This window comes from Rousettus aegyptiacus, unplaced genomic scaffold (genome assembly GCF_014176215.1).
Source record: "Rousettus aegyptiacus isolate mRouAeg1 unplaced genomic scaffold, mRouAeg1.p scaffold_m13_p_11, whole genome shotgun sequence".
Taxonomy (NCBI): Eukaryota; Metazoa; Chordata; class Mammalia; order Chiroptera; family Pteropodidae; genus Rousettus; species Rousettus aegyptiacus.
The window spans coordinates 4,623,074-4,649,920 of record NW_023416286.1 but is presented as its reverse complement, the minus strand read 5'-3'; the positions used below and the strand labels follow the sequence as shown (position 1 = coordinate 4,649,920).

The window sequence follows — 26,847 nt, the reverse complement described above, 5'->3', positions numbered from 1 at the left end:
CCCTTAGCTCCTGTGGTCTCCACACGCATGAGCTCTGCCGTACGTGCTTCCTTATACTCTTCTCCGATAAGGCTGCTCAAGTCATTTACTCCTGGTGTTCACTTCGCTATACGCTTTAAAACAGGATCTCTACAATAGTGCGTCACTAGGCGAATACATGGATTACTAATTTAAGCACGTGTGCAAATAAGTCAAATGAAAAACAGCTTGGAAAAAAAGATTCAGGAGCAGCGAATCAAAGAGACAGTGTGTAGCGATTGGAATCAGGTGGCAATTAGGCCTCTGCAGGCAGGTAGCTCTCCTCCTCCCATCAATTAGGGTAATGGGCAGCAGCTCCCATCAGAACCTGAAATAAATGGAGAAACTAGGGGTGAGCTGGAACCAGACGGACCAGGAGAAAGAAGGGGCGGGCGAAGGTGGCAGGCAGGACAAGGACACCCGCAAAGTGCACCAAGATACTGCGCTGCGCCTGGGCGGTGGCGAGCAGATGGAACGCTTTGTCCGTGTTCCCTATGGCCTGTACCAGGGGACACAGTATGGGAACACCCTGCCTTGGGGCCAGCCCAGACTCTCTGAGCACAAACAGCGGGACTGGAGGCAGAACACTGGCACCCCCACTTTCCTGGCGAGGCCCGGGCTGCTGGTGCCCACGCCCGCCCCAGGCTACTGCACGGACCCTTACAAGGGGTCGCAGCTTAAGGCCATCCTGGCCCGGATGAACCCCAGCCTGAGCCTGCGCCTGTGCAAGGCCAACACCAAGGAGGTGGGCGTGCAGGTGAGCCCGCGGGTGGACAGGTCCGTGCAGTGCTCTCTGGGGCCCCGCACCCTGCACAGTCGCTTCCTCTGGGACAATGCGGGCCACAGGGCAGCCCTGCCAGCCTGGGGTGTCTATTCTGCAGTGACGGGCCGCCGGGGCTCATTCTGGCCGCGGAAGGACTGGGGGGACGAGGGGACCAAGGTGCTTTCGGGGCCCGTGGAGGCCAGCCAGCAGCAGCAGCAGCAGCCGCCGCCGTCGCCACCAACACCAGAGGCGCAGGAGAAGTTGGGGGAGGAAGATGCCCAGAGTCCTGGGGAAAGGAAGAGCCAACAGGCCCCGGGAGACGCCGCTGACCCGCTCAAGAAACCCAGCTTCCAGGTGCACTTTCTCTCCCTTGTCCCTGTCCTCTTCAAGTCCCAGCCTTGCTCTCCTCTTGTCCATTCCTGGGGTTAATGAGAGCAAAGCCTTCCCTCCCTTCCTCCGATGAAGGAGAGGAAGTTCTGAAAACGTACGTATAGATGGCTTACATGTTTTGTCACTTAGTAAAATAGGGTGCCAGCTGTAAGCACATGGGAACCAAAAGTCTGGCAACCACTGCTATTGGTAATGAGGTGACGAAGAAGAGTTTCAAATCTGATTTTCACTTGAGGCAGACGGCTGGTAGCACTGTGGAAAATGAGTTGGAAAAGCAAAAGAGATGGCAGCGAGAAGAATCTCAGTAATCCTTGAGAGAGGAGAGGCTAAATTATTGTAGCAGCCTTGAGAACAGCTGTGAATGAGGTTAAAGGGGCTTTTTGTATTTCATATACAAAGCCACAAGCAAGAAGGATGTAGCTTCCTCCACCCAAGATAATGAAAGGCTCTTCTTTATTTGCAGTTCTTGGAACGAAAATACGGCTATTTTCACTGTAAAGATTGTAAGATCCGATGGGAGAGTGCTTACGTGTGGTGCATTTCTGGAACTAACAAGGTAAGCAAAGTGGGCGTGATTAGGAGGAGGATGGGGCAGCACAGCCTCTGAGCGGAGGCAGAAAGTGTTTCCTGATGGAGTGTGGCTTAGCGCCGTCTCACTCACCTTGGGATCCTCAGTGCCAGGCACATCATGGGTGCTCAGCTAAGGTGTGGGTTAAACTAGACAGTCCACGTGCTCCTGAGGCTGCTGAACCGTGGCCTGGTCTCGTGGGTTTGAGGGTGCTGGACAAAATGTCAGTTTATTTAGACGAACTTGTGTTGTGTATGTACCCTGGGACTTTCTAGAATCGTCTTGGTATATTTGAATGGGTTCGGGCCTCAGGGCTAGGTTCCACTGTGTGTCCACAAGGTGGGGCAAAGGAGATTATTTTTCAAATAGATTTATTTAAATTAGTTTCAAGTATACAGTGCATCGGTTAGACATCTGTATTGTTCATAAAACGATTTCCCCAATTGCTCCCTCCCCCCCACCCCCACTGGCCCTCCACTTAGCCATCATATCAATGCTAATTGTGTTCCCTGTGCTGTGCAAAAGAGAAATTATTGTAAAGGTTAGCCTGTCAGATTCTTTTAGTCTAAGCAGCCCTCACTCCATCCACCTTAATTTGAATTAGTTGTGAACGTATTGAGATGGGGCAAGACTTCCCAGTCTGTGTTTCCACGTTTTTCTGAGTAGACTCTGGACAACCTAGACTCGAGTTTCAATGTGAGACCAGTCGGCCAGGGCCGAGCAGCTGCTCCCTCTCTTCACTGGGTGCATACGCTTTCTTCTGAGTGTGTAACAGTTTACACCTGGTCTGCTTCGTTAACTTCTATAAGCACCTGCATTTAAGTCACCTGTGCTGTCGCGTTTCTAGCTAAAGGAGGGTAGAGGGAGAGGCATGCTGAGAACGAATGAAAACATGACTTTCACACTAGCCAGTTACTGGACACTGGAGGCAAATGGATTTTAAAACTAAACTAGAATTACTTTTTCTTGCTAGAAAAAAAGTGTCTAATTCAAACACTTCAAGACACTAGGGTACAAAGAACAAGACATAGAATTCATCCTTAAGAAATTGATTCCGATAGGAGCGATGCAGACAGGATGCGATTTGGTGACAAGTGCAATGAATGGCACCCCTGGTATGGACATGGTTTGGAAATAACACAGGACGGGGATGATCAACCCTGTCGGGTTGAGGCGAGGACGGGAGTTGGGGCGGGAGGGGGGGTGGGGGCGCGGTCTGGACGGCTCAATGTCCAAGCAGGACTTAAAAGGCTAAATCGGAGGAGCTCAGCAGTAAGGCAGGGAGGATGTGTGCACAGGGCGATGCTCAAAGCCTAGCATTCACGTGGGTGGGTGGGTAACTGTGGGTAATTTTAAGATCAAGGTGGGAAATACTGGGGAAAAATTAAAGCAGGGGCTAAAAGACCTGGAAAAAGGAGAAAGTCGGTGGTTTGGCCTGCACTGGAGTGAAATGACAGCTGCTTCCCCATGGAAGACTTCATGCGCATTGTTGGGTAGTTGTCAGAATTACAGAGAAGGTCAGGAGTAGGACTGCGGTCTTACAGGTAACGAAAATGAAGTTCAGAGAATAAGAAAAAGTGACGATAGCGCCAGAAGAGCTTAAGACTTCAGGATAGAGGTTGGGCAAAATCAAGTGACAGGTGAGGGAAGGGCTACTTAGGAACTGGGAGCCTAGGGTACATGCAAACTTGAATAAAAAAAGACAAGTTTCTCCTTAGGTTTACTTCAAACAGCTCTGTTGCAAATGCCAGAAGAGTTTTAACCCTTACCGAGTGGAAGCCATCCAGTGTCAGGTAAGCCTGTGGAACACTTCCACTGTGTGTCTAAGGCCTCCGTTCTCAACGCGAAGCTTCTGTGGCATCACATTAGGGTTTGATAGACTTGGGTACCTATGTAGGAGGTTTAGATTTTTTGTTTTCATTTTTATAATATTTTAGGAAAAACAAATTGTGGTTTTTCTTGTAGAGGGTAATGGGAGAAAAATTTATTCAAGTTGCCTTATGTGGTGGGTTTATGTAAAGGTGTGTGTTTTTCCTCAAACACCCTGTGTATAGTTTGGATGTAATAACTTAACAGGTAACCTTTATTAAGCTTTTACTATGTGCCACGCTTTGGGCTAAGGGCTTTATGTGCACTATCTTTTATAATCTAACTTTTGAGATTGGTGCTATCCCCATGTTACAGAGCAGAAAAGTTCAGTAAGACAAGTTGGTCAAGGTTAAACAGTTACTGTCAGTTGTGATCGGATCCCACTGCGTCTCCAGTGCCCCGGAAGTCGCAGAATTAGGTGTACCTGGTCATTCTGGATTGAGTGCTAGCTCGTTTCCAAGATACCTGGCAGGAAATTTTCTCCGAGCTTTTCAGAAAAGTTTGACATAGTTGATGTTAATAATCAAGAGGTTCTTTTTTTAAAAAATAAATCCTTCATTTAGTTAAAAATATTTTTTTAAACTAAGCATTTCTAGAATAAAAAATAGTCTAATAATTTGCAAATGATTTATCCTTACATTTTCTAGTCTGATATTCTCAGTCTGTTTAATATAATTGAGTTTAAATGTATTAATATTCCTTTTGTGTTCACTTGAATCGATTCTAAAAAGAAATGCCCTTCCTCCCCCATGATCTTGGTGGTTACTCATTCTTTACTGTTCTTCTGGTGGTTGCCCTGGAGATTACAACACAATTCTCTGATTTATCACAGTCTACGTAAATTGTTACCTCATTGGAGGTGACCATAGGACCCTAACTTATCACTTAATCCTGACTTACATGGTGCTGCCGTTGGATAGTTTAATTTTAAACTTCACAGGACACATTATTCATCTAGCTTTAGCCGCATTTATCCTCTCCGCTGCTCTCAGGTCCTTTTTGTAGCGGGGACCCCCTTTGACCTGAAGAACGCGTTTTAATATTTCCTGTAGTGCAGGTCTGAGGGTGGCACTTTTCATTTTGTCTGGATAACTTTAAAAAAAGTTTCAGCCGGGTATAGAAGTTTCGGGTCGGCAGTACTTTTCTGTCTGCTCTCTAGGACCCTGCCCTTGCCGTAAAGGTGGGTGTTAGTCTTAGCAGCTCCTCTGAAGCGATCTCTCTCACCCACTCTTCCTCCCCTTCTAAATCTGCTTGCTTTTGAGATATTCCTCTCTGCTTTCCTTTTCAGCAGCTTCACAACTAATATGCCTTCTTGTCGTTTTTGTATTTATCATGCTTAGGATTCATAGTATTTCTTGAATCTGTAGCTTGAAGATCTTTATCACTTTTGGAATATTATCAGCCGTTATCTTTTGAAATATTACTGCCGCCCCATTCTCTTTCTTTCAGTTACTCGTATTAGACCCCTTGCCTTGTCCCTTATGCCTTTCGTGCTGTGTGCTGTATTTCCTATACTTTTATTTCTCCCCGCTTCAGTTTGGATATTACCTACTAAGCTGCTTCCATTTTTCTAATTCTTTCCTCAGCTCTTTCCAGTCTGCTGTGAAACTCATCCACTGAGTTATTGATTTAAGTTATTGCATTTTTCAGTACTATAATTTTGTCTTTTTTTGAAAAAAAAATGACTTCCCGTTTTCTGCTAGAAATATCAGTCTCATTATCTTAAAATCTGTATCAGATAAGCCATTAACTTAATCCCCCTGTGATTCTGTTGGTAGCTCATTTCCTTGGTTTTCAAATGTATTCTGTCTCCTCATATACCTGATTATTTTCGATAGAGTGCAAGATGTTGCATATGAAAAATTATGCTGATAAATGAGGCCTAGAATAGCAGCTTCCACAGAAGATTTGGTTATGGCAGGTGATGGGAAACCTGACAATTTCAGATCTGTTTTCCAGTGAGGTTGGATGTTTTGAATCTGGGCTTTGGCATCTGTGAAGGCTGGTCAATTTTTGGTTCATCCTTATCCTTAGGGTATAGTTTTTCTGGGTCCCAACTCAAAAATTGAGTCGTCTTCCAAGCTTTCCCATTTTTTCATACTTAAAATGGTTCCTAAGCCTTATCAACTTGTTAGTCATTTTAAGTTTCCTACTGTCTGTCTCTTCCAGAATTGGCAGGTATCTTTAGAGAAAAAAAAACCCAAATGTCAGGCTCACTTCTATTTCTGTTTTTTCTTCTAATACTTTGATAATTTTCTAGTGACGTTAAATGGTTCTTTTAAAAAATTATTTTTTAGCTCAGTTTTTTCAGTTGTGCTAAGTAGGAGGCTTGGTCAAAATTACCTAATTCACCATTGTAAGAAACAAACCTACCTTTAAGCCCCGATTTTTTTTTTTTGAGCCTTTTTCTCTTGTAAGGATATTATGAGAATTGAATTAATCTATATAAAGTGCTGGATAGAACAATTCATATAGGAAGCACCATTTGAGTATTGGGTATGAGAATTTTCTTATGAGGACGCATGCTTATGAGTATGTGGGTGGAAGATAGACATTTAGTACAGCGTCTGATATATCTCACTTTCATTCTGGAAAATGAAAACACTTTATTTTCATAATGTGGAAGATAAAACTGGACTTCCTCTGTTCGGCTATGGACACAGAAAATGGAACAGTGATTATCAGCCTCAGTGACCAACAGGGTTGGGAGGGTAGGCGAGGACCTTCACCAGGCTCCGTGGGGAACGGTCTTTATTTATCAGAAGACAGAACGGGGTAATGGTTGAAAACAACCTAAGTTCTAGTAACAATGAGGCACATGCAGAACAGAAAATCCAGCTTCCTCTAGAACAGCCCTCCTGTCCCGTGATGCGACTAAAGTCACTTCCAGATGTTGCCAGGAGTTTGCTGGAGGGTGAACTGTTGGTTGAGGGCCGCTGGTGAGCGCTGGTGTTTTCGGGTGTTTGTGTATGTGTAGGTGGTCAAATAACCTACTGCTCACCCACTGCCCCTCGGCCCCCTCCCCGCCCGGCATGTGAACACCTGTGTGGCGAGGGCACTCTGCAAAACTTCTGTGTCTTCTTGGCTCAGCGACGCTCTTCTAATCATCTCCGATCATTCATCTTGACAGATGCACAGCAGCTAATGGGATGTGAGTGGTTTTGTGCAACTTGGCCTTCTCACAGGACGCGAAGCAGGGCAAAGATAACGGGGCGGGGGTGGTGAGGAGACGGACCTTGCTTTGCGAATTACATTGGAAATGCTAATTCGATCACATAGTGTCCACACTATTCCTTGTTTTCTAAAGACCTGTTCAAAGTCCCGTTGTTCCTGTCCTCGAAAGAAAAGACACATTGATCTAAGGAAGCCTCACCGGCAGGAGCTGTGTGGCCGCTGCAAGGACAAGAGATTCTCCTGTGGCAACATGTACAGCTTTAAATGCATCTTGTGACAGGTGGTGTGACTTGCACAGCTCACCCTCTTGTCACTTACCGTGCTGGTCCCTTTTTGTACCTTAGCTCTGACCTGGTTTGGAAAATTGATTAGGCTTTTGTACTTTTTGTAGGTTGTTCAACAATTGTACGGTGTGAATAGAATAAAATAAATGCATGTAAAATAGACCACAAAGGCACATTAATTGGCGACTCCAGGATAAAAACGTCAACGTAGCCTTGGCAAATGGTAGATGCCGTCACTTTCACAAAGGTGACAATGAAGAGGAACGACGCTTGACGGATGTTTCCATGCCGAGTGGCCTAAGCACTGGGGATGTAGAGAGGATCAAGGGGGAGAGCCTTCACCTTCGAGTACTCACCATAGTGATGCTTAGTGAGGGCCAGGTGTCTTCATAGCTCACCATAGTAGCCATCAGAAGCAGGAACTTTTGTACCTTTCCTGGTAGTTGAGAGGGAGCCACGGAGGTCGCAGGGTAGAGCCGGTGTTGGCATCCAGGTGGACTCACTGGCTTTCGCTATGACGTTTGTTTTCTCCCAATTCAGATGCGGTCAGCGCTAGCAAGGAAACAGGGTACCGTGACGGTGACCTGAGAATGGACACCTGCAGGATTAGGGAGCTGGGAGAAAGGAAGTTGGTTTCAATCCATGGGGACAGCAAGAGCGAAAGCCCTGAGGGGCTGGAATGTGGGGCCTGAGCTGATGTGGGGCCTGGGCTGGAGAGGGCAGGGCTCCGGTCACAGGTGCTTTCGGCCGCGATCAGCACGTGGCAGCCTGTGACGGGGTGTCAGTCTGTGACGGGGTGTCAGTAGGCAGCAACATCAGATTTTTTAGAAAACCTGCGTCTATGAGGGAAGACCAGGCAGAGTGGGAGGAGGGGGGCCAGCTAGGAGGTTGGTGCACCCACGAGCAGAGTGAGGGTGAGGCGGAGGGTGGTAGCCATGGGGATGGAGAGGACTCCATGGACTCAAGGTGATGTTTGGAACTGAAGGAGGGACCAGAAGTGGATGGTGGGGAAGCACGTGATGACTTTAAGATTTCCACTTTGTGCTGTGGGGCAGATGGAACTGAGGTGTGACGGGCGCATGTTCTTGAGTCATTACCTAGATTCACGTCCTGGGTGTGGCGCGTCAGAGATGCGGGAAGAGGGGCAAGTTGCTCTGTCTCCATTACTCTTCTGTACAGTGGGGGTGGTATTAGCACCTGTCTCAGTGGCGGTGTGAGCACTGCAGAAGCCGATGCACGTTAAGCACTTAGGATGTCACCTGTAACATTTCGAGGCTCAGTAACCGTAGCCGCTGCTGTCAGGCGGGGCTGTGTAGTGACGTAGGCGAGGGCTTCTGTTTTTAGTGTATTAAGTTGGACATATTTGAGACGTCCGGATGGAGATGTCACGTAGCCATCGAGTACATGAATCTGGAGTTTAGGAGGGAAGTAAGAGCTTGGGGGAGAGCTGGAGATCACAAATACATGGTATATAAAGTGCGGACCTGGAAGGGCCACCTAGAAATTGGTGACAGCGAGAGGGGGACTTAGGGAAAAGGGAGGTGCCAAGTGGGTCTGTGTATCCAGGGGGATAATGCAGTAGGGAGACGCCGCCAGCACAGTGGGGAGAGGACAGTTGCGCAGGAGCATGACCCCTGAACAGGGAGAAGGGGTGGGGTGATCAGGCCCGCGATGTTCCTTTTACGGTGAAATGGGGACCACCGAGAACACGAAGCTATCTGGATAACGACAGGTTGACAGATTTGGGCATGAAGAGGAGGCTGTCTGGTTATTTACTCAATGAATTATGAAGCAAAGTCGTCAGCTGAGGCAGGGAGGGAGAACAGGTGTGAAACGGTCATCCCAGGTGCTGGGAATCTGAACTTAGCAGAGAGGCACAGTCATCTGAGCTGGCACGGAAAGCTCGTTTTGGGACTTGGCCCCGTTGGAGATACACTTGGTGGCAGTTGTGTTCCTGTCATGTCACACTCAAGCAGATGCAGAAGGAGTGAATCTCAGGTTTAACCACCTGAGTAGGATGGAGGAAATTTGTGAATATCAGAAAGGAAGTAATTAAAGTCCCTGGAATTTATTGTTGGATTAAATTTTTTCCCCCTCTTTTTAAATCAGATTTATTTGGGGTAACATTGGCTAATGACATAAATTTCAGGTGTACAACTTTATTGTATAACGTCTGTGTATTCCATTGTGTGGTCACCCTCCAGTGTCTGCTCCCATCACCATACTTTGACCCCCTTTCTCTTTACCCTCCCCCATCCCTGCCCCTGTGGTAACCACCATTCATTGTCTATATGAGTTTGTTTTTGTTTTTGTTTGTTCATTGGATCAAACAAGATCCATCCATGTTGTTGCAAATGGCAATCCATGACCTATCTATGCTGGTGCAAATGGCACTATTTCATCTTTTTTGTGTGTAAGTGTGAGCTGAGGAGGATTCTGTTGTATTTATTCATCTGTCGAAGGATACTTAAGTTGTTTCTGTGACTTGGCTATTGTAAATGATGCTGCAGTGGACATACAAGGATATATATGTATAAATGTTTTCAAAATTTTGGGGTAGATACCCAGAAGAGGGATTGCTGGGTCACATGGTAGTTCTTTTAATTTTTTTTATTCTTTTATTAAAATTATTGGGGTGGCACTGGTTAACAAAACCATATAGGTTTAAGTGTACCATTCAATAATACATCATCTATATATTGCATTGCGTGTTCACCCAAAGTTTATTTCTGCCACCATATATTTGACCTCCTTCACCCCTCCCTACCTCCCCCTCCCCATCCCTCTGATAATCACTAATCTGCTGTGTCCATGACTCTGCCATGTTGTTGCTTTGAGTTTTATGGCCCGCATATAAGTGAAACCATACGGTTCTCAACGTTTCTTGTCTGACTTATTTTGCTTAACATGATAAATCACGAGATGCAACCATGCTGCCAGTGGCGGTGTTTTATCCTTTCTTATGGCTCAGTAATGTTCCATCATACATATACCACATCTTTTTTATCCAGTCATCTGTCATAGGACTCTTCGGTTGTTTCCATGGCCTGGCCACTGTGAGTAATGGTGCTGCGAACATCGGGGTGCACATGTCTTTGTGGATAAATGTTTTCAAGGTTTTTTGAAACCAGTAGAGGGATTGCTGAGTCATATAGTAATCCTATTAGTTTTTTGAGTAAACTCTATACTGTTTTCCACAGTGCACTTGTTGCTACTTGTCCTGTTGAGAGCCATTCTAACAGGTGTGAGATGGCATTGCACTGTGGTTTTGATCTCCATTTCCCTAATAGCCGGTGAAGCTGAGCATTTTTTCATATACCCGTTGACGATTTGCATGTCTTCTTGGGAGAAGTGTCTATTTAGGTCCTCTGCCCATTTTTTGTTTGGATCGTTTGCTATTTTATTGTTATAAATTGTACGGTTTCTTTTGCTGTGCAGAAGCTTTTCAGTTTGATGTAGTCCCATTCTTATTTTTTTTTTTTTGCTTTTACTTTCCTTGCCTTTGAGGTCAAATTCATAAGATCATCTTTAAATCCAAGGTCCATGAGTTTATTTCCTATGTTTTCTTCTATGCAGTATATTGTTTCAGGTCTATATTCAGGTCTCTGATCCATTTTTAGTTAATTTTGGTATATGGTGATACCAGTCTAGTTTCATTCTTTTTCATGTGGCTTTCCAATTTTCCCAGCACCATTTATTAAAAAGGCTTTTCTCCACTGTATGTTTTTGGTTCCTTTGTCAAAAATTATTTGTCCATATATGCGAGGGCTTGCTTCTGGACTCTCAATTCTCTTCCACTGGTCTGTTTGTCTATTTTTCTGCCAATATCATGATGTTTTGATTGCCTCTTTGTAGTATAATTTGAAGTCAGGCAGGGTGATGCCTCCGGCTTTGTTCTTTTTCCTCAGGATTGCTTTGGCTATTTGGTTTTGTGTATGTGTGTGTGTGTACATATACATTTGATGATATTTTTGTTCTATTTCTTTAAAAAATGCCATTGAGATTTCTATGGGGATTGTATTAAATCTGTACTCTGCTTTGGGTAATATGACCATTTTAACCGTTGATTCTTCTAATTCATTCTTTGTGCCTTCTTCAATTTCTTTTAAAAATGCCTTATAGTTTTCAGTGTAAAGGTCCTTCACATATAAAATGTTTATTCCTAGATATTTTATTCTTTTTGTTGCAATTGCAGAATGTTTTTTTTTTTTCATTTTCTGAAAATTCATTTTTAGTGTACAGGAATGCTATGGGTTTCTGTATATTGATTTTGTATTCTAAAACTTTATGGTATTATGTCTATTGTTTCTTAAAGTTTTTTAGTGGAGTCTTTGGGGTTTTCTATGTAGAGAATCATGTGATTCACAAAAAATGATAATTCGACTTCTTCATTCCCAAACTGGATCCTTTTTATTTCTTTTTTCCAATTGCTTTAGGACTTCCAACATTATATTGAATAGCAGTGGTGATAGTGGACAGCCTTGTCTTGTTCCTGATCTTAGAGGAAAGGTTTTTAGTTTTTCACCATAAAGTATGATGTTGGCTGAGGGTTTGTCATATGTGCTCTTCATTATGTTAAGGTACTTCTATGCCCATGTTATTAAGTATCTTAATCATAAATAGATGCTATACTTGTCAAATGCTTTTTTGCATCTATTGATACGATCATATGATTTTTATCCTATATTTTATGTGGTGTGTCACATTAATCGATTTGTATATATTAAATAATCCTTCTTGTGCCCCTAGACTGAAGCCTACTTGATCATAATGTGTAATCTTTTAAATTTATTGTTGTATTCAATTTGCTAGTATTTTAGGATTTTTGCATCTGTGCTCATGAGAAATTTTGGTCTATAGCTTTCTTTTTTTGCTTTCTTTACCAGGTTTTTGTATCAGAGTAATGTTGTCCTCATCAAATGTGTTAGGAAGTATTGCCTCTTTAATTTTTTGGAAAAGTTGGAGAACAGGAATTAAATCTTCCTTGAATTTTTGGCACAATTCACTAGTGAAGCCCTCTGGTTCTGGACTTTTACTTTTTGGGAGGGTTTTGATGGTTGTTTCTATTTACATGCTGTTGGTCTATTTAGCTTTTCCAGTTCTTCATGATTCAGTCTAAGAAGGTTATCTATGCCTAAGAACTTGTCCATTTTTTCTGTTATCGATTTGGTGGCATATAATCTTTCATAGTATTCTTGTATGATCCTTTGTATTTTGGTGGTATCTCTTAAAACTTCTCTTTCATTTCTGAGTTTATGTCTGTTCTCTTTTCCTATTTTTTTGGACCTTTAACCAAGCCTCCTGGATTTCTGCTTCTGGGCTAAGAATGCCCTCTATTCCCTGGGGAGAGCTGTGTGCCTCCTCTGTGACCAGGTCGCCTGAGTCCAGGGCTCCACCCCATGGAAGAATGTGAAGGGCGATGGGGAGCCAGGCCTTGGGGAGAGCCGGGGAAATCCTGGTGCTGCCCCGACAGTCTGATGCAGTGCTGCAGGGCTCCCTTCCGTCGGCCTGAGTGGGCGGGGTCCACGTGGATTGGGAGGGGCCGCGTGTGCGTGTGTGTCCGTGTCCCTCTCTCCATCCGTCCCTCCCTCGTCCTGTCAGTGACGCTGGCCTCCAGGCTTTGGGCGCCTGGCTTCTGTGCCTCAGCGCCTGTCGCCACGCCCCCTGCAGCGTGTGCGCCTCTGACGTCGCCGCTGCAGTTTCCCCTGTGGCTCACTGCTAGCTCTGGACGGGAGGGAGGCAGCCAGACTCTGCGACTCAGCTTTCTGCCCGGCAATGGCCCAATGGCCGACGCTGATGCACAGCTGTCACCCCTCAGCATTCGGTCTGTGCCCCGTTCACTGCCCTCTCTGCTGTGTGGAACACCCTTATCGCTCAGGCAGGGCTGCGCGGGGCTTCAATGAGAGCAGAAATGGCCACCTGATTCCCCCTCCCCGTGGTCCTGCAGGACGCTTGGGCTGTAGCGCTTAACCCCTTCCTCTCTCCCTTCCTCCGCCTTCAGATGCTCAAAGCACTCATCTCAGATGGCTTGTGTGCAGGCCGGTATTATCTGCTGGACTGTAACTGTCCCCTTCGTCATAACTTCAAGGGGAGAGACGGGCAGGTCCCTCACGCCGCCTTGCTTCTCACGACACTTAGTTTTTTGAGGAGCTTCCACACTGCCATCCATAGCGGCTGCACCAGTGTGCCATCCCACCAGCGGTGTCTGAGGTTCCCTTTCCTCCACATCCTTGCCAGCACTCGTTACCTCTTGTCTTGTTGGTAACAGCCATTTTAACGGGCGTGAAGTGGTACCTCATTATGGTTTTGATTGCATTTCCCTTATAACTGGTGATGTTGAGCATCTTTAAAAAATTTTCTTTTTAATTACAGTTGACTTACAATATTTTATTAGTTTTGAGTGTACAGCATAGTGATTAGACACCTATATAACTTATGAAATAACCACCCTGATAAATCTATTACCCATCTGACACTATTCCTAGTTACTGCAATATTATCGACTATATTCCCTATGCTGTACTTTACATCCCTGTAACTTTTTATAATTGGCAATTTATACATCTTAATCCCTTCCCCTTTTTCACCCACCTCCCAAATCCCTTCCCATCTGGCAGCTGTGAATGCATAGAAGAGTTTCTTTTTTGTATCTATGTGTGTGTTTTCATTTTGTTTGTTTATGCGGTTTTTTAGATTTCACATATGGTATTTGTCATTCTCTGCCTTATTTCACTCAGCATAATACCTTCCAGGTCCACTATGTTGTCACAAATGGAAAATTTCATTCCTTTTTATGGCAGAGTAATAGTCTATTGTATATATTTATTACATCTTCTTTACCCAGTTATCTATTTTTAGACACTTAGGTTGCTTCCATATTTCACCTGTTGTAAATAATGCTGCAGTGAACATAGGGGTGCATATTTCTTTTCAAATTAATGTTTTGGATTTCTTTGGGCAAATACCCAGAAGTAAAATTGCCAGATCATATGGTATTGAATAGTCTCGCCTCCTTTGTCATATATTAAGTGAGTATGTAGGTTCGGGTTTATTTCCTGGCTCTCTATTCTGTTCCATTGAGCTATGTGTCTGTTTTTATGCCAGTCTCATGCTGTTTTTATTTTTTTTTAAGGACAATGTTTATTGCTACCAGAGGCTTTTATCATCAGTACATGGTTGGTTCAGACTGCAATACCTTACAAAAAATCACCATGGTGATGTCCTTTTTCTGTTACCACCTCTGTTTCATATGGGGCTGTTCTAAAGGGCCCTTTTCTGATAGAATTTGAATCATGGAATAAAAAACATGGCTGTCAAACTGAAATAATTTGTTCACTAAATTGCTAAAAAATAATCTTGAAGGTTTCCTAATCAGTTGAAGTCAGGCTTCAGATCAACACGAATAAAATTAATGAAGAATTCAGTGAAGCAGCAGACAAAAACAAGAAGAAAATTAAGTCAGGATGCTAGGGATAGGGTTTGCTAGCAATGAATTTTGAATGAAGAATGAAATAATAAAAATGAAATGAGAAGCACTGAATGTTAATTTTTTGACATGGGACAATGTATATTACATTTTAGCAGAGAAAAAGGTATAACCGACAAATATTACAAAAACATTTTACTTTAGAAAAATTGTTGGATTTAAAAAATTTTACACTTTTTGGTCTTCAAGTATTTAAATAATGCTTAATTATAATTAGCCACACAAGTAAGTGACTTTTTTTCCTGGCTCACTTTACCTCAGCCTGATAAGGTATGCTCCTGTATGTAGCCTTCCCTGATTTTCCGTGTCCCTGTCCCCATAGTCGTCTGCCTCAGTTTTCTCTTAAAGGTGATGCCCAAAGCTGCATGACAGACACAGTCTACAAAGGTGGATGGGAGAGGCACATCCCTCTTGTCTTGCTAAATCGGTGCCTCACACAGAAGCCCCATTTTCTGAAGCATTATCTTTGGCACGGAGCCGTTCAAGTCTGTCGTGGAAGTCATCCACTTCCATTTCCTCTACTTTGTGTTTAGCACAGCTACCCTGGCACCCGCTGGAGGCCTGTGGCAGGCCGGGGAGAGGTGGGGATTGGGTTGTTCTGTCCCTGGCAGGGAGAAGTGCCTCTGACGTTCTAGAAATGGTGACAGGGAGAAAGGGGGAAAAGTGAAAAACAAAAAGGAAGGGGCGGGAGTCAAAATAAGAAAAGAGACTAAGGCACTGCCCTCTGCATGCTGGGCAGACCGGGCGGGAGGAGTCCCACGTGTTCTGATCGCTCTAGCCTCGTAGGATAGTTGGCTGTCAAGTAGCGTGACATCTCCAGCTTCATTCATGTTTCTCAAGATCGCCCTGGCTGCTCAGGACCTTTTGTGGTTCTGTATCAATTTTAGAATTATTCTAGTTCTGTGAAAAACTACATTGATATTTTAATAGGGGTCGCGTTGAATCTGTAGATTGCTTTGGGTAGTGTGGCCATTTCAACAATGTTGATTCTTCCTCCCCTTGAGTATGGTTTATGCTTCTGTTTATTTCTGTGTCTTTCAGCTTCTTTCCTCAGTGGCTTATAATTTTCCAAATACAGGTCTTTTACCTACTTGGTTAAATTTAGTCCTGTTTTTTTATGCAGTTGTAAATGGGGTTGTTAATTTCTTTCTCATTATTCGTTATTCATGTATAAAAATGCAACTGATTTCCAAATATTAATTTTGTATCCTACTTTACTGAATTGATTTATCAGTTCTAATAGTTTTTGGTGGACTTTTTAAGGTTCTCTCTGTATAGTTTCATGTCATCTGCAATGACAGTGTTACTTCTTTCTAGTTTGGATGCCTTTTATGTCTTATCTGACTGCTATGGCTGGGACTTCCAAAACTATATCGAATAGAAGTGGACATTCTTGTTTTATTTTTGAATTAGGAAATTGATTTTAGGTTTTCACCATTGAGTAGGATGTTAGCTCTGAGTCTGTCATACATGGCCTTTAGTATGTTGAGTTATATTCCCTCTATTCCCACTTTGCTAAGTTTTTATCACAAATGGATGCTGGATTTTTTTCAAATGCTTTTTCTGCATCTATTGACATGGTCATATTTTTCTTCATTTTGTTTATGTGGTATATCATGTTAATTGAGATATTGAACAATCCTTGCATCCCGGAAATAAACACACTTGATTATGTTGTATCATCTTTTTAATATATTGCCGAATTCAGTTTGCTAATATTTTGCTGAGGATTTTTGCATCTATGTTCATCAGTGATATTGGCCTATACTCGTCTTTATTTGTAATATCTTTGTCTGATTTTGGTGTCAGGGTGATGGTGGCCCTGTAAAAAGAGTTTGGGAGCCTTCTCTCTTAAATTTTTTGGAATAGTCTGAGAAAGGTGTTAATTCTTCTTTGAATGTTTGGTAAAATTCACCTGTGAAGCCATCTGGTCTAGGACTTTTATTTCCTGGGAGTTTTTTGAATACTGATTTTGTTAGCAGTTATCAGTTTGATAAAATTTTCTGTTTCTTCTTGATTCAGTCTTAGAAAATTGTACATTTGTAGAAATTTATCCTTTTCTCCCAGATTGTCCAATTTGTTGGCCTATCATAGTTTGTAGTATTTCCTATAATCCTTTGTATTTCTGTGGTATGAGTTGTCACTTCTCTCATTTCTGATTTTATTTGAATCCTTTTATTACCCCCTTGGTGAGTCTGATTGAAGGTTTGTCAAATATTTTATCTTTTGAAAGAAGCAGCTCTTGGTTTCATCGATCTTTTCTGTTATTTCTTTATACAATTTTGTCTATTTCCACTCTGATCTTTATTTCCTTACTTCCAGTCACTTTAGGCTCTGTTCTTTTTCTGATTCTTTTAGGTGTAAGGTTAGATTATTTAGATTTTTCTTGTTCTTGAGGTGGGCCTGTATTGGTATGAATTTCCGCCTTATAACTGCTTTGGCTATTGCCTGTGGACTTTGGGTTGTTGAGTTTTCATTTGTCTCAAGGTATCTTTTGATTTCTTCCTTGATCTCATCGTTTAGTAGCATGTTATTTACTTCCATGCGTTTGTGTGTTTTTCAGTTTTCTTTTTGTAATCGATTTCTGGTTTTGTACCATTGGGGTCAGAGAAGATGCTTGATACGATTTCAATCTTCTTAAATTTATTGAGACTTCTTTTGTAGGCAAATATGTGGTTTATCTTGGAAGATGTTCCATGTGTGATTGAAAAAAAATATATATTCTGCTGCTTTGGGGTGAAATGCATTTAAGATATCAGTTAAGTATCTGGTCTAGTTTGTCATTGAATAACTGCTATTTTCTAGTTGCTTTTCTGTCTGAAAGATCAGTCCGCTGATGTCAATAGAGTGCTGAAGTCCCCCACTGTGAGTGTATTATGGTTGCTCTCTCCCTGTATGTCAGTCATCGTTGTTTTTTTAGGTTCTCCTATGTTGGATGCATCAGTGTTTACATGGGTTGTATCTTCTTGGAGTGATACCTTTATCATTATGAAATGTCTGTTTTTGTCTCTTATTGCCTTTGTTTTAATGTCTATTTTGTTTGATAAAAATGGAAACAAAATAGCATTTTGTTTCCATTTTCATGCAATATCTTTTCCCATCCCTTGACTCACGGTCCGTGCGTGTCTTTCAGTCTGACGTGAGCCTCTTGTAGGCAGCATGTCTTGTTTTCTTTTGCCAAGAATTATAATCCCCCTTTTTTTCTTTTTCCTCCCCAATTTAATTATTTTTCAAAACGACAGTTGACATTCAGTATTCTTTTATATTATTTTTAGATGTACAACATAGTGGTTAGACTAAAATTTATCAAATTTACGCAATCCCCAGGATGCGTCTGGTCCCCGGCTGGCACTATCACATAGCCGTTAGAATATTACCGACTGTATTCTCTAAGGTAGACTTTACATCTCCATGACTACTTTGGAATTACCACGTTGTATTTCTTAATCCCTTCGCCTTTTTCACCTGGACCCCCACCCCGCACCCCCGCTTCTCTGGCAGCCATCAGTTCTCTCTCATCTATGAGTATGTTCCTGTTTTGTTCATTTATTTTGTTCTTTAGATCCAACATATAATAGGTGAGCTCATATGTAGTGTTGGTCTTTCTCAGTCTGACTTATTTCATTTACCATAATACTCTCTAGGTCCACTCATGTCGCTGCAAATGGTGAGATTTTGTTCTTTTTTTATGGCCAAATCATATTCCATTGTATATATGTTCCACGTCATCTTTATCCAGTTGTTTACCCATTTCCACTGAGGTTACTTCTGTGTCTTGGCTATTATAGATAGTGCTGCAGTGAGCATCAGGGTGCACATATCTTTTTGAATTAGTGTTTTGGATGTCTTTGGATAAATCCCTAGAAGTAGAGTTGCCAGGTCATAAGATAGTTCTATTTTCAATTATTTAAGGAACCTCCGAACTATTTCCATAGTGGCTGCACCAATCTACATTTCTGCTAATGGGGCATGAGGGTACCCTTTTCTCTTCACCCTAGCTCACATTTGTTGTTTGTTGATTTATTGATGCTGGCCATTCTGACAGGTGTGAGATAATATCTCATTATGGTTTTAATTTGCATTTGTCTTATTGTTGACCTTGAGCATCTTTTCATATGTCTCTTGGCCATCCGTGTGTCCTCTTTAGAGAAATGTCTGTTCAGGTCCTCTGCCCCTTTTTAAGCTTTTTTCTTTCTCTGGTGTTAAATTATACATGTTCTTTATATATTTTGGGTATTAACCCATTATTAGGTTTGTAAATTGTGACTGTCTTCTCTCAGTGGGCAGGTAGTCTTTCATTTTGTTGACGGTTTCTTCGCTGTGTAGAGCTTTTTAGTTTCATAGAATCCCACATGTATTTTTTTTTTTCTTTTGTTGCCTTTTCCCTTAGAGACATCTAGAAAGATACTAAGACTAATGCTAAAGAGTTTATAGCCTGTGTTTTGTTCTAGGACTTTTGTGGTTTCAGGTCTGAAATTTCAGTCCTTAATATGCTTGAATTTATTTTTGTATATACTGTAAGAAGTTGGTTTAATCTGGTTTTATTTTTTCCTTCTAACTGTCCAGTTTTCCCAACATCGCTATTGAAGAGGTTGTGTTTACAATCTCTTCACAATTACATTATATATTCTCGTCTCCTTTATCAGATCGATTGACCGTATAGGTATGGGTTTACTTCTGGGCTATTTTATTCCATTGAGATATGTAAGGCACTCTGAAGGGAATGTTCAATCATCTGCGGTAGTTGGGTACAGAAGTTCGAGAAGCTCTCACTGACACATTGGGCTCCTTGGGGTACAAACTATGTCTCATTCCTCTCTGTATCCATGCTGAATTCAGGGCCACCAACAGTGATCCCAAGGATGCTTTGGCCCACCTTTCTATCGTCCCATCCACACATCCATCTTTTGTCAAGGAAGCAAAACTGGCAGCCTTAAACTGCTGGAAAGAGATCAGTTTTAGGAGACTTGAGCCAGCTGTGGGTCTGAATTCTGACTCTGTCACTTATTAGCTGTTTGATCACCTCTCTGAGCCTCAGTTTTCTCAATTTTAAATGTATATAAAAGGACCGGCACGACCAGCCCAGGCACAAAGGTGAGGGAGGGCAAGGTTTCTGCTCTAGTCCAGATGTCTGATTTCAGAAGAAGAAGGCAGGAAGGAACTAATTCCTCAGAAAGAAACTCCTGGGCCTCTGGGATGAGAAGGGACCACATGCAATTGTGGCTCTGGAAACCCTCCGTGCACAGTCCGGTGAGGCGCTGTGCAGTACTGAGGGCGACTTGGGTGGAGTGATCGAAGGATCAGATGAGTCTCATATACCTTGGGTCTCAGACCATACGTGCTGAGCTTCTCATGTCTGCCAGTGAGCCCACTGGAGGCCCAGCTCACAGCAAGGGTCATTTGGCATTGAGGGCTCAAATACAAGCAGGCTGCTGACAAACTCTGTGACCCTGGGCAAGTGCCTTCTCCATAGCCTCTTTACCACATTCTTAGTTTTGCAGAGTAACAACCCATTCACTGCCTCTTGCTTCCCAACAGGGGCCACGTGTCCCCACTGGGCCAGAGCTAAGCAGAACTTCTTGGAAGATATTTTCAAAAGCATCTGCTTGGAACTGCCTGACTTCCCTAAAATATGTGAGGGCAACATAGCCTTTTTTTTATTAAAACCATTAGAAAGGTCCCCAGTCTACATCGGTTATCACATTTCTCGGCCCCGGGAAGCTTCCCACGGTCTGCTCCCCCATTCTTTACCGAGACCCCATTCATGAGCGGCACTCAGAGCTTTTCTCTCCATACGTGTTCGGTCCCACCTCTTTTATTAAACTTAAGCGCCCGGTGGGCAAGGAGTCAAATGCTGGGCGGCCCCTCCAGCTCCTAGACACGCTCAAAGCCTTTTTCATTCTCTGATACTTTGATCTTGATTTTAAGCATTTGTAATGTAGTAATAACAGCAGCAGCATTTTGGGAGCATTTGCATTAGGCCAGAATCTGACCCAGCACCTTATACACACTGCATTTAATCCTCATGGGACCCCAGGAACCAGGTACCAGCATCATCCTTATTTTACAGCTGAGAAAAACAAAGGCGGTGCCCAAGCTAGTGATTTTATTACATAAAAATTTAGTCATGTCAGTGAACACAGCCAATCACTTATTGCATTTCCGTAGCATCTTCAGTGTGCCAGGCACCATTGTCACCCCTGGGAATATGGCAGAGAACGAAAGAGACAAAATCTCTGTCTTCCTGTAGGTGGCATTCCAGTGGGAGAGAAAAAGATTTTAAAAAGTATATGATGTCAAGGAGTAACAAGTATTGATAGGAAAAGAAACACCCAATTGGAACTTAGAGTGACAGGGATGTTATTTAGATGCCATTATTGCATTATTCTCAGATCACAGATAAAACATGAGCTCGTGTCGTTGTGGCAGTGGTGATATGTGACTTAGAAACTGACTTCCTAAGCACCCCCTTTCTACGTCCCACCCGACTGTTAGCATTGAGAATCTATAGGCTGACAGCATAAGGACCAAGAGCACGCAGACTCATCACTGCCCCGAGCTGGGAGCCGGGGCCAGGGACTTCCCGTCCGTGCCTGAGCGTCCCTCTCTGTCATGTGTGGGTGACAGCAGTCCAGATTTTGTAGTGTCGTGAAGATTAAATGAGTTATGTGTTAAAAGCTTAGAATAATGCCTGGCTCGTAAAACACGCTATCCTTGTCTGTTATTATTATCATTGTTGTTGTTACCGTCAACTTTTGAGTTTCTCATCGTATTGCGTTGTACCCACGCCTCAATACTTCTCTAACCCAGTAGTTCTCTATTGTTTTTTTTTTTTTTTACGCCTACAGCACCTGGTCTTCCTAGGTGGTCTCCCATCCATGTGCTAACCCGGCCTGACCCTGCTTAGCTTCCAGGATCAGACGGGATCGGGCGCGTTCAGGGTGGCATGGCCATAGACTCAAATTTTTGATCTCAAGATTCCTCTCTACTCTGAAAAAGTATTGAGGACAACAAAGAGCTTTATTTATGTAGGATTTATCTATCAATATTTGTTTGCCAGATTAGAAATTCAGAGAAATTGAAAGACATCTATGAATTCATTTAAAAATAACAGTAATAATCCTGTCAGATGTTAATCTCAGTAACATTTTTATGAAAGATATATTTTCTGAAACAAATTAGGAAGGAACGTAGCATCGTTCTACATTTTTCCATATCTGTTCACTGTCCGGCTTCATGGAAAACTTTTGGATTCTCACATGTTCTCCTGCATTTAGTCTGTTCTATGTTTTGGTTGAAGTATATGCAGAAAGATCTGCCTCACGAGCTATGTAGTAGGAAATGAAGTCCTTTCATAACTTTTTCAGATAATCACACATCCTTCTTTGCTAACGCACGAGAAATGGGACAGGCGGGAGTTCTTTAAAGGTCGGTTGCGGTGTAGAATCTGGAAGCATCGCAGTGAACGGCGTGTACCGTCACGCCAGGACCCACTGCTGCATCTCGCACGTTGCCTGGATCTTCTACCCATTTTCTAACGTCACCCGTGAGCTGCACTGACCTTCCGAATGTCGACGCATTTCATGATACTGCATCAGGAAGTCACGTTTGTTAACATCCTCACAGACCTCACCAGGAAGGTCTTTTAACATCGAGAGGCTGTCAGGCACACGGGGGCAGATAGTTTTCCAAACTCGCAATGTTCGCTTTGACGTGTGAATTTTATCATTGGCAACAGATACCATTAGCTGTCTTTCCCGATGTGACAGACTCGTTGTTTTTTGAGAAAATGTCTTCCGGGCACCCCAGTCTGAACAACCTTAGTTTTGTTTGGAAGTCATTCTTCAAGTGAAAATAGCGTTCCATGAACAAGTGGCAGGCTTCGCTTAAAACTCGATGGCAGAAGAGCTTTTTCTGGGACAACGGTCGTGCTTCGGTGAGCAGCAGGACACGTGCTTCCCGTCTGGTCACAGAGTGGTACCGAGCTGTGTGCGCAAGGGGTGCGGGTCTGTAAAACTAACAATGTTTACAGTGTCGTCGAGACGATTCCCCGGTTTCGTTTCCTGTGTTTCGTCCGTCTGTCTGCTTATCATCTATTCATTTACTGGTTTACTTCTCCCTCCCGGCCCGCCACCGTGACTGCATGGCAGTGGAGAATACAGTGACCGCTAGCACATTCGATGGCGCCAGCTGAATTTCCGCTCACGGGCACCAGCGTGTTTACCCATAACTTTTGCACCATTAGTGCAAATGCCAATACAGCAAAAAAGGTAAATGACATCTTCACATTATTATACAAATTGTTTTGACTTCTCGGACATTCTGAAAGGGTCTCAGGGACCCTGAGGGGCCTGCGGACAACACTTGGAGAGCTATAGCCCTAAGCCGTCCCCAGTAGTTGAGCATTTAGGGTCTTCTCAGTTTCTCACTGATGATGACCTCGTGCCAGCACCTTGGACCGGGCCATGTTGTTCATCAGCCTTACTGTGGGACAGGCCAGCTAGCCAAGTAACTGGTCTGGGTGAGGCCTGGGCCTGTGGGGGTGTAGCCTGGTCTTCTAGGGTATTCTCTGGACTTCTAGGGATAGGGCCTGGGCTTGTTGGGTGTGGCCTGGGCTCCTGGTGGTTGGCCTAGGCTCGTGGGGGTGTGGCCTGTCTTGTGAGGTGTCGTCTGGACTCTAGGGGTAGAGCCTGGTCTCGTGTGGCCAGGGCTCCAGGGTGGTGTGCTCTGGGTCTTGTCACAGCTCCTCCCATCCTCTCACAACAAAGCTGCGAGTCAGTCACCCTTCACCTGCGGAACCGAACCGCAAGATGCAGGGCTGCCCAGGCCCATTGGCCTCGAGATCCGCCCAGCTCAACTCCAAGTGCTACCTGATCCTCGTCTGCTCTGTGCACTTTGACAGGCACAACGAGGGGCTGACTCTAGGCTTTCGCCAGTGGGGCAGGTAGGAGAGGATGTGGTTAGACCTCAGGAACCCCAGGTACCCAGGGCAAGGTGGGACCGTCACGTCAGCCTTCCCTTTGGAATCGTCAGTGCTGAGGTTTGTCTCATTTAATACTGTGTTTGGCGACAAGTAGCACAACAGCCGTTACTAGCGCCTTAAACAAACAATAGTTTGTCACTTCACAGGGTGTCTAGGGAGGTGGCGGCAGCTCGGTAATGGCATTAGGAACGCGGCCTCCTGTTTTGTTTTGGTTTTTCATCATCCTTAACGTGCTGGATTGTCACTTCATCCTTATCTCTTCCTGGTCAAAAATGGCTGCCGGACCTCCGGGCATTGCGGCTGCAGCCAAGCAAGAGGGAGAGGAACAGAGATGTGCGTGCGTTTTTGTTAGGAAAACCAAAGTGTTCTCAGAAGACTCCCGACAGACTTTCTATACTATTCGGCCAGAAATGGTCACCTGGCCTTTTGCATAATATTTGGCCAGAAGTCGTCACATGCAAGGAATGCTGGGCAAATGAGTGTCTGGCCGTCTAGTCCTTAGCGGGAGGCGGCAAGGGAGAACGGCGCTGGGAATGGCTGTTGGTAGCCGGGGACAGTGTCTGCTCCCGCTGTTAATAGCTCCCTGATTTCCTGGCGGGAAGTTCTCATGTTATCAAGTGCTGTTCTATGAATAGCAACCGGGGCAGCAGTTAATCAAACGCCCTACCTTTCGCCAACCAAGGGGACCCAGGTCAGGCCATCTCGAATCTCCTACCACGGAATCTCAGGGTTGGGCGTGGCTGCAAGGAACGTGACCCAGTGGTTCCACGACTGCACGACTGCTCTAGAAGAGAAACGTAGGGGTGGCGAGGGGGTGACAGGCGCAAGGGGCAAGGGGTGTGGGGCAGGGAGGGCCTTGAAGTCGAGTTCAGGACTTGCGCCCCTGGGCACGTGAGGTGTGTGGCACGGTGCGTTTCATGCTCTCGGGCTGTCGGGGTCTGGTAGTGCTCCTGGGGGATCCTTGGCCTCTGAGATGCCAGGGTTCTGATCCTCAGGATTCACTACCCGCTGCCCCTCCCATCCCAGGGCCGACCAGATGCCGCGGTCCTCCAGGGCGTCATTCGCTCCCTGAAGGAGGAGCTGGGCTGCCTCGGGGGCTGTACCACCAGGACCGTCGGGATCCCTGGGATTCTGAGATCTGGCACCTTTGGGAGCAGTGAGTCTGGGGGAGGGGGGCAGTTGTGGATGGGGGCACATCCCATCATGCATTGCGGGACCCTAGGATTCTTAGCACCGGTGGGGGGGATGGCGGGCCCTCGTTCACCAGATGTCTACCCTGAGCCTCTCCTCTGCGCTCGCCTTGTGCTGGGTGGCGTTGGGGACCGATCAGCGCCCAAGACATTCTAGGCCCCGCCCTCCTGGGACTCCCAGTCCATTGTGGGAGATGGATCTGTCTGTGGATAGTAAGGACTGAGAGTGGGCAGGAGAGGGATCCCAGAAGGGGCCCTGACCTCGCCTGGGAAGAGGGGTGTCCCAGGCCAAGGGGGCAGTGCGCGTGAACACAGTGTAGGGCGGAGCGCTCTGCTGAGCGCCTCCTCCCTGCTGGCCCCTCGCGTGCCCCTGCTGGACAGGGCCCGCCAAGGGGGCAGCCGGCCGGTGTCACGTCACCACCTGTGTCGTTGCAGGCGGAGACGGAGTTCGTCAGGGAAGAGCCTGGGCTGCGGGAGGCCGGGACAGCTGCCCGATGGGGTCCTGGGGTGGGTCAGAGGGAGGGGTGAGGAAGTGTTCTGGGCAGAGGGAGCCGCACGTGCTGAGGCCTCATGTGAGGGAGGGGGCGTGGTGAGCACGAGGGGCCTGGGAGAAAAGCGAGGAAAGCAAAGGTTTGCCGCAGGTCGAGTGCTTGCTGTGTGGGGCACTCAGGCTCCACCTGGAGGGGTCCCGCTCATTGGGGAGGGCTAAGGATATTTTTACTAGCAGCAGCAGCAGCAACAGCATTAGTAATAACAATAACAATAATAATACCAGGAGCTGATGTTTGTGGCATTTAACCGTGTGCAGGGACTCTGCTCAGTGCTTTATCATCTTAGTTGATTTGATCCTCACTGAGTAGGCACTGCTATCGTCCCCATGTAACAGAGGAGGAAACGGAGGCACAGAGAGGTTAGAGAACTTGCCACAGGTCACACAGGGAGTAATACGGCCGGTGTAGACCTTGAGTCCAGGCAGCCTGTGCCAAGCGCGCTCTGGTTCCCTTAGCCGTTGTGCAAGGTTGGCAGCTGCCAGCCCAGGACGGGCCGCTCCGTGCTGACAGGGAGGACCAGCCCTCCGCCCTGCCAGGCCTGGGAGCTCACGGAGCTGGAGAAGCCCGTGGGTCTTCCTGGAGGAGTAGGCAGAGTGCTGGAAGCAAGATAGGCTTTACTTTCAGATCAGCCTCAGATCTGCCCTCGGGTCTGGTAGGTGCCTCCATGTGCGTGGGCACATGTGTTTTCCAGGCTGGCCACACGGTGGGGCCCTCTGCCCGGAGATTCCCACAGCCACATAGTGGCTTCTTTTCCTCTTCCCAGCTGGGAGCTTGGGAGTTTGGGAAGGATTCATTCATTCATTCGACTCCAGGATTTATTCATTCATTCATCCAACACTTAGCGAGTTCCTACTGTGTGCCAGGCACGCGGCCCAGCACGAGTTAATGTTTCCTGGGCCCTTCCTCAGTGCCAGACGTGGTCTAAGTACTCGTCCTAGAGTCCCGTCACCTCCGGATAAGGTCTATTGTCACACTTCACAGAGATGTGAAGTGAAACTGCCCGTGGTCAGCCAGCTTGTCATTAGTGGAGCAGCGTTGGAGGAGGGAGGCCTGGTGAGACTGCCCAGGTTCCTGCCCAGTGGCCAGAGAGCTGGCGACGCTGTCCCGGTGGGTTGGGGATCCAGACAGAAAACGGACCATCTCCCTGATGCCTGTCAGCTCGGCAGCTGGAAGGAAACGCACAGACAGCGGGAGAGCAGAGGGCAGCGGGACGTACCAGGCCTGGCGGGGGCGGAGGGGCTTCCGTGGGAGACGATGTGCGAAGGATGCGCGGGGACCCGTATGCCAGGAGGAGCGATCCGGGAGGAAGGAGCTGCCCTCGCAGGGAGAGGCCGGGCAGAGCACCGGGGGGGGGGGGGGGAGTGAGGCGGGAACACGGGACTGGGGGGACTTTGTCTGCAAGGGGCTGAATGGGAAGCTCTTTGGAGAGCCACAGATTGAAAACACAATGTTTTCTTAGGAAGAAATCCAAGCACACACAGGAGTCGACTGTAGTATAATGCGCATGTGCTCGTGCCCAGCTCCAAATGTCGTCTGGGTTTTACCCATCTTGTTCGATCTACGCTCCTCAC

At 45.4% G+C, this 26,847-nt stretch overlaps 1 protein-coding gene and 1 pseudogene across 4 annotated transcripts; one reads left to right on the top strand and one right to left on the bottom strand.

Moving 5' to 3' along the window:
* The first annotated feature begins 213 nt into the window (after positions 1-213).
* Positions 214-24,404, top strand: ZAR1L (zygote arrest 1 like). 4 transcript variants are annotated; one of them, XM_016134320.2, is made up of 5 exons: positions 214-1,135; positions 1,635-1,727; positions 3,458-3,532; positions 6,739-6,759; positions 6,916-6,975. In XM_016134320.2, the coding sequence occupies exons 1-4, from the start codon at positions 356-358 to the stop codon at positions 6,751-6,753; spliced, it is 963 nt and encodes a 320-aa protein (XP_015989806.2). In that variant the 5' UTR covers positions 214-355; the 3' UTR covers positions 6,754-6,759; positions 6,916-6,975. The 4 variants fall into 4 exon arrangements, with proteins under 4 accessions (XP_015989806.2, XP_015989803.2, XP_015989804.2 ...); XM_016134317.2 differs by lacking the exons at positions 6,739-6,759; positions 6,916-6,975 and adding an exon at positions 21,920-24,404; XM_016134318.2 differs by lacking the exon at positions 6,739-6,759 and having other exon boundaries at positions 6,916-9,485.
* Positions 21,392-21,510, bottom strand: LOC118609563 (annotated as a pseudogene).
* Positions 24,405-26,847: the final 2,443 nt, after the last annotated feature.

Excerpts from the sequence above, each read along its gene's own strand:
- ZAR1L (XM_016134317.2), top strand. The coding sequence starts at position 356 with ATGGAGAAACTAGGGGTGAGCTGGAACCAGACGGACCAGGAGAAAGAA. Across the intron at positions 1,136-1,634 it reads TCAAGAAACCCAGCTTCCAG|TTCTTGGAACGAAAATACGG; the intron begins GTGCACTTTCTC and ends CTTTATTTGCAG. Across the intron at positions 1,728-3,457 it reads GCATTTCTGGAACTAACAAG|GTTTACTTCAAACAGCTCTG; the intron begins GTAAGCAAAGTG and ends GTTTCTCCTTAG.